This window comes from Ips typographus, linkage group LG3 (genome assembly GCF_016097725.1).
Source record: "Ips typographus isolate SLU linkage group LG3, UJ_Ityp_2.0, whole genome shotgun sequence".
Lineage (NCBI taxonomy): Eukaryota > Metazoa > Arthropoda > Insecta > Coleoptera > Curculionidae > Ips > Ips typographus.
Genome location: NC_138424.1, coordinates 5,415,302 through 5,421,833, shown reverse-complemented (window position 1 = coordinate 5,421,833; position 6,532 = coordinate 5,415,302). Strand labels below are relative to the sequence as shown.

The window sequence follows — 6,532 nt, the reverse complement described above, 5'->3', positions numbered from 1 at the left end:
CAAAATCTACTGTTTTAAAAACCATTCGCAGATTTGAAGAAACGGGAACTTGCACAAATAAAATCCGTTCTGGAAGACCAAAAGAAACAACGTGATAATAAAGCGTTGGAAACCTTGTTGCATTATGAAGAAGATCCCCACTTATCCTTGAGAAAAGCTGCTGCCCGAAAAGATATTTCGTTTAAATCTGTCGGAAACATTTTAGGCATAAATCAATATCATCCATACAAAATAACTTTACTTCAAGAGCTCTCAGATGAAGATTTTTGATCGCAGATTGGAATTTTGTGAGACGATGATGCGTAAATTCGATGAAAATCAAAATGTGTTTAATCAAATCGTATTTTCTAAAAAAAGTGTCATTTATACCAACTTTTACTCTTTTTGCAGGCGTTTATTTCATTGAATGTTCTCTGTTCCATTAAGCCTAAAATTTCATTTGTCCAAGGGTTTGATTTCCTTTTTTCAGATAAATAACTGGGTATAAATAATATCTTTAATAAATCTTTATTAAGCTTTTATAGGGGTAATTATATTGTAACAAGTCATATATCACAATACTCATATGTTTGAATAACACTGAGAAAAGTTATTTACAAAAATATATGTATAAATGTACTTACATAAAGTACATTTTTACTATACTCTAGTAAAACAATGCACATATTTTGTGTTACATTATTAAGTAATTTTTCTTAAATATTTTGTATATTTCCAAAAACTATTAACTATACTACAAATCTTGAGTAATCCGTCTTCAATCCGAAATTAAGTTCAATTGATATATTAAAACGTGACCATAAGCATAACAAGAAACCGGCTCTTGTATAAATGGTTTAACAATCATTATTATTTACAACAATAAATTGATATTTTTAAGGTAAATGAACGATGACTCATATCTTTGGTTTTTCTCTAATAAAGTGTTATTGGTTTAAATGGTTCTAGTAATACAAAATATATTATTATGCAAAACGAGTCCTAGTAAGAAATAAATATGGTTATGTTTTTTCTATGAAATTTTCTATAACTTCGTCTGTTCAGTCTTATCGTCGTCCAAAATTGATGCTTCACCCACATCACCAAGATTGTCATCAGAATCTACGTTATCGTATCTGCTGTTTCGATCACTTAGATGTTGTTTTATCTCCTTCGAAAGCTACAAGCACACTTTAATTAGTTTTTCTAAATTGCCAAAGTACAGCCGTAACTTTACCTCGTCCATGCTCCAGTTCGTCATCGGACTACTTTCTTTTGCGTTTTCAAAACTAGACCTCACCACATCAGGTAAATCATCATTAAAGGCTTTAATCGCCACTGAAAGAAACTTCTCCACATCCTCGACAGAAACCTTATTTTTTTTCGGTTTGTACAGAGCTACAGCCCAACTTTTTATCACTTCTTCTTTAGCGTCTTCTTGGGATTTGACTACGTCGGCCAAGTGTCGAAGAAGAAAGATTAACGTGTCTTTTTTGGGTGTTTCTTCGATTTTTGACATCACTTGGTGCCTCAACACTGGTTTGAGATAGTTTTCGGTGCAGTCTGAAACGTTACAAATAATTTATTCTACATTAACTAGAAGGTTGTATTAAAAGAGTTTAAGTACACTCTGACAAGTGATTTGTGGGTAATTCCGCAACAAAAATCTGTAATGAACAATATAATCCTGCGATACGTGTTTCTGCTTATTGGCTTCATTAGGCATCTAACTTCAAGTGCACGTAAAGAGCTTCAAAACTCAACTGACATGCACATGATGATGATCGTTGTTTTCTAGTTGCTCCTTCTTAACTTGATTGAGTCCGCGCTAAACTTAGAAACATAGAGATAACGCCGGTGTAACGGACAGAGAAACATTGATAATTGCATGCGCGAGACAAAGACAGACAAACTAAAAAAAGTCCAAGAAGGCGAATAAGTTCCGCAATTTAAAGTTCAACCCAATAAAGTTCCGAAAAAACGAGTACTTTGCCGAGGATATCCGAAAAAAACTGAAAATTTGGATTTTTGTTTTTATTTATTTCTAACCTTATTTCAAGAGATATCCCAAAACTAAAAGCATCTTCTCATTGCCACACGACGTTTCGTTTTTTAGCAGTCATCATCAACTTTATTTTTTCGATGCCATATTGGATTTTTAGACTACCAAATAGTGCGTTTTATTCAGTGATGTATATTAGCTTATGATTTGCTTCATAAATGACAAAGTAATTTAATAAAAACAACTTTTACCTGCTTACAGACTTTTCAACTGCTTAAATGTCATTTTACAAGCTTTTAACGTTAAAGACGACATTTTCCTGGTCACGTGACTGTTGTTGACAAGTTTCAACTTAATTTTACAGTGTTGCCAGCTGCAAATTTGAATTGTTACCTACGATCACTTGACGTGCTTTTTACAACTTTAGCTGCCCCAACTGTTTAAATGTAATTTACAGACTTTTCAAAGTTAGACGACATTTTCCGGGTCACGTGACTGTTGTTGACAAGTTTCAACTTAATTTTACAGTGTTGCCAGCTGCGAATTTAAAACTGTCGTCACGATCAGAGAGAGGGTTTTTACAATCTCAGCTTTCCCAACTGTATAAATGTAATTTACAGATTTTTCAAGGTTAACGATGTCATTTTCTTGGTCACGTGACTGTTGTTGACAAGTTTTAACTAATTTGTTTAGTAATTTTGATCTGTCCAATAGAAAAACCTAACATAACCTCAAAATGAAACTAAACACTAAACAAAGACATTAATAATTGACTTTTGAAATTAGCTAAACAACTTTTGATAACTTTCTAGTGCCTTAATTTACATCTGTCAAATTTCAAAAGTCAATTATTAACAAATTCGTTTTATTTAACAATAAATGCTGAAACCACACCAATCAGTAAACACCCATTCACAGAAATAAATAGGATTGGTCCAATATAGTTCAATAGCAAAATTATGTAACCAATCCAGTCGATATGGTATTCAGATAGATGTCTGGCAACACTGCCCCAAAGTTTGCGCCTACTAGACTTTTTATTAGGTTTTTTTTGTCTTTGTCTTTCGCATGCAATTGTCAATGTTTCTCTGTTCGTTGCACGGTATATTAAAAAAAGCTATACAAATTTACTTCGTAAACTAAACGACTAAAGTTTATAAAATTAGCTGATGATTCCAATACTTTCACAAATGTTTTTAACCAATGGCAATTTGGATGCTACTTACCGGAAGTAATTCTTAAAACTGATTGGACCGCATCGTCACTGATCAAACTATCGTGATCCTTCAGGTATTTCTTCAAAGCGTCAGTGAGTTCAGGTACGTCATTTTTGTATTTTTCTAACTCTTTGATTTTCTTCTTATTTAGTTTCTTCATAATTTTATTGGTTTTATCACTCGATCCTGGTTTCCTGTACAATGGTTGAGTGTGTATGTGTGGCTGAATGTAGTCCACCAAAGATTTGATCACCTCATCGATACTTAAACTCAGATTACTACCACCTGAGTGTCAACTTGGTTAGTTTTTTGGATGGATTTGCAGTAAAAGAGACTTACTTTTTTTTTGGCTGCCTCTAGAACTGTCGAGACTCCAGTCACTTTCCCTGGACTCTTGCCTCCGCAATGTGTGCATTTTTTCTGATATATCCTGCAATCACATACTCTTTATATACAAAGTTGCAGTTGTTTTACTAATTCACATACCAGTTTGGTTCTTTTACCTAAAGTTCCTAATTCAGCAGGGTACTGCTCGTAATATGTGAGGAAGAAATCCACCATTCTGGTTGCGCTTTGACTGAGGCAGACTATATCCCTGCAGGATTCTATGGTAGGATTTGCATCCACTATAAGAATTTAATGTACAATTTAACTTAAAACCTTTCAACCACGCACGATTACCTCTAGTAACATTAAAAACCATTGAGGGACCCCAACACACAGCCAAATTATAACTATCCATTTTATTGTGTTCTTTATACTTGACCACTTCCAATAAGTGCCTCATCAGGGTAACGAAAGTTTCCAAATTCGATTCGTGCAAACTGTTGATTAAAATTGACCTAATTTTTTGATGATCCTTTGCAGTAAATGTGTCTGGATTTTGTTCTGTTTAAATGCAAGAAAAGTTGTATTTTTACAATAAAAATGTCAAAAACTCAGAGCTGTCGATGCTTGAATTACTTTAATTAAAACATGTGATTCAAGTTCTTTCAAGCAGTTGAACTATAAATATAAATTAATATTTATTTCCCTTGACAGGATTTAGCAAAAGTCTAAAGAAAAAAACTGTAACTAGTTTAATTCTCTACCAAAATCTTAGAGAGACATTTTGTCCTCAGGCTATTGTGACAATCTAACTGGACATAATGTTGGATTATAGTTCAATAAGAGCATATTGAAGGTTGTGGACTGCTTTAGAGGCAATTGGAAATCTTAGACATTTTTAGAAACTATTGGATGCTTTTGAACTCCTCTAGAATCAAACAGAAGATGTTAGACTGTTTGGAAAATGTTTGAAAGCTTCTAGACTAGTTGAAGACATTTGAAATCTTTTTAGACTTTTACAAAAGCTTTTGGAAGATTCTATGCTGTTTCAGGAACATTTGGAAGCCTGGAAGCTTCTAGACACTGTTTTGGAACCATTTGGAGTTTCTACAGTGTTTTGGAAGCTTCTGATTTTTTTTAGACTACTTTAGGAGCATTTAGAATGTTATAGGACAGTTTAAAGAGCATATTGAAGGTTGTGGACTGCTTTAGAGGCAATTGGAAATCTTAGACAGTTCTAGAAATTATTAGATGCTTTTGAACTGCTCTAGAATCATACGGAAGCTTTTAAAATGTTAGTAGCAGTTTAAAGAGCAGTTCTACACTGTTTTAGAAGCATTTGGAAATCTTAGACGGATCTAGATATTGCTAGAAGCTTTTAAACTGCTCTATAATCATATAGAAGCTTCCAGACTATTTTAAAAGCTTCTAGAATAGTTGAAGATCATTTTGGAAGCTTTTAGGCTGTTCCAAAGGCTTTTGGAAGCTTTTAGGCTGTTCCAAAGGCTTTTGGAAGCTCCAATGCTGCTTCAGAAGTATTTGGAAAGATTTTGGATAGTTTAAAAAGCACATTGAAGTTTCTGGACAGCTTTATTAGAGGCAATTGGACGTCTTAAATGGTTCTAGAAATTTCTTGAAGCTTTTCAACTGCTCTAGAATCATACGCAATAAGCTTTTAGACAGTTTTGAAATCTTTTGAAAGCTTCTAGACTAGTCGAAGCATTTGGAAGCTTTTTAGACTGTTCCAAACGCGTTTGAAAGCTTTAATGCTACTTCATGAGCATTTGGAAGCTTCTAGACACTATTTTGAAAGCTTTTGGAGTTGCTATAGTGTTTTACAAGCTTTACAAATTTTTTTTGACTACTTTATGAACATTTGGAGGGTTTTTGGACAGTTTAAAGAGCATATTGAAGATTCGGGACAGCTTTAGAGGCAATTGGAAGTCTTAGATGGTTCTATAAATTACTGGATACTTTTAAACTGCTCTAGAATCATACGGAAGCTTTTAGACTATTTTAAAATGTTTTGAAAGCTTCTAGAATAGTTGAAGATCATTTGGAAGCTTCTAGACGCTATTTTGAAAGCTTTTGAAATTTTTTAGGCTACTACAGGGGCATTTGGAAGGATTTTGAACAGTTTAAAAAGCATATTGAAGGTTCTAGATGATCCATTATGGGATGCTTTTAAACTGCTTTAGAATCATACGGAAGCTGTTTTGAAAGCTTTCTAGACTAGTCAAAGCATTTGGAAGCTTTTTAGACTGTTCCAAAAGCTTTTGGAGTTTTTACAGTGTTTTAGAAGCTTTTTAGAATTCTTCAGGAGCATTGGGAATAGCTGTTTTGGGCTGCTTTAGAGGAATTTGGAAACTTAGACGGTTAAAAGTAGGAAATTTTCAATTTCAAGAACCTAGTTCATCGATTCGTTAATAGTTCAACTGCTTTTCAGTAGTAATAATTGGTAATTGAACTACTTTTTAACATTAATTGATAATTGAATTACATTAAATTACTTGTTTTGAGTAATTGCGACAGCTCTGGCAACACTTACTTGTACATTGCAGCAATTTATCACAAACTTCATGAGTGATAAGAGGTTCCTTTAACTCTCTGAAAAATAGCTTCAAGCTTCCAGTTAACACATCAGGATCTTTGTCGTATTCATTCAGAATGTTTAAGTTGTTCTTGTCCACTTCCAGTCGAATTTTCTGGATTGTTGCCAGGTTACCTGAAGTTCTATATAAACCTGAAATATCACATAGATTGATAGGTTGAAGGTTAACTTAGTGTTAGACTAACCGAGGCTCTTAACGTTTTCAGGCTTTTCCAATAACCTTATGGTTTCCGTAACAAACGCCGGTACTAACTGATTAGTGCAATTTGTTATGTCTTTTAAGGTGTTGCCGAAGAAAGGTTCTGGTTTGTAGATCCCTTTTTTCTCCAAGTATTCCTGACTAGCCCGTTTTCCTAAAAAAAGTGATTTTCAAGCTTTTAAAGTTTTTATGTAAAC

At 33.6% G+C, this 6,532-nt stretch overlaps 1 protein-coding gene across 3 annotated transcripts in view; it reads right to left on the bottom strand.

Moving 5' to 3' along the window:
* Positions 1-491: 491 nt before the first annotated feature.
* The window catches only part of LOC145726246 (uncharacterized), a 39,872-nt gene continuing 33,831 nt past the window's right edge, over positions 492-6,532 (bottom strand). For all 3 annotated transcript variants that reach the window (XM_081975257.1, XM_081975256.1, XM_081975255.1), the window contains exons 5-12: positions 6,322-6,489; positions 6,074-6,268; positions 3,880-4,086; positions 3,685-3,824; positions 3,538-3,628; positions 3,208-3,483; positions 1,217-1,542; positions 492-1,159 (exon numbers count right to left, since the gene is read on the bottom strand). In XM_081975257.1, the coding sequence (XP_081831383.1) occupies positions 1,025-1,159; positions 1,217-1,542; positions 3,208-3,483; positions 3,538-3,628; positions 3,685-3,824; positions 3,880-4,086; positions 6,074-6,268; positions 6,322-6,489 (1,538 nt within the window). In that variant the 3' untranslated portion in view covers positions 492-1,024. The remainder of the gene's footprint in view (positions 1,160-1,216; positions 1,543-3,207; positions 3,484-3,537; positions 3,629-3,684; positions 3,825-3,879; positions 4,087-6,073; positions 6,269-6,321; positions 6,490-6,532) is intronic.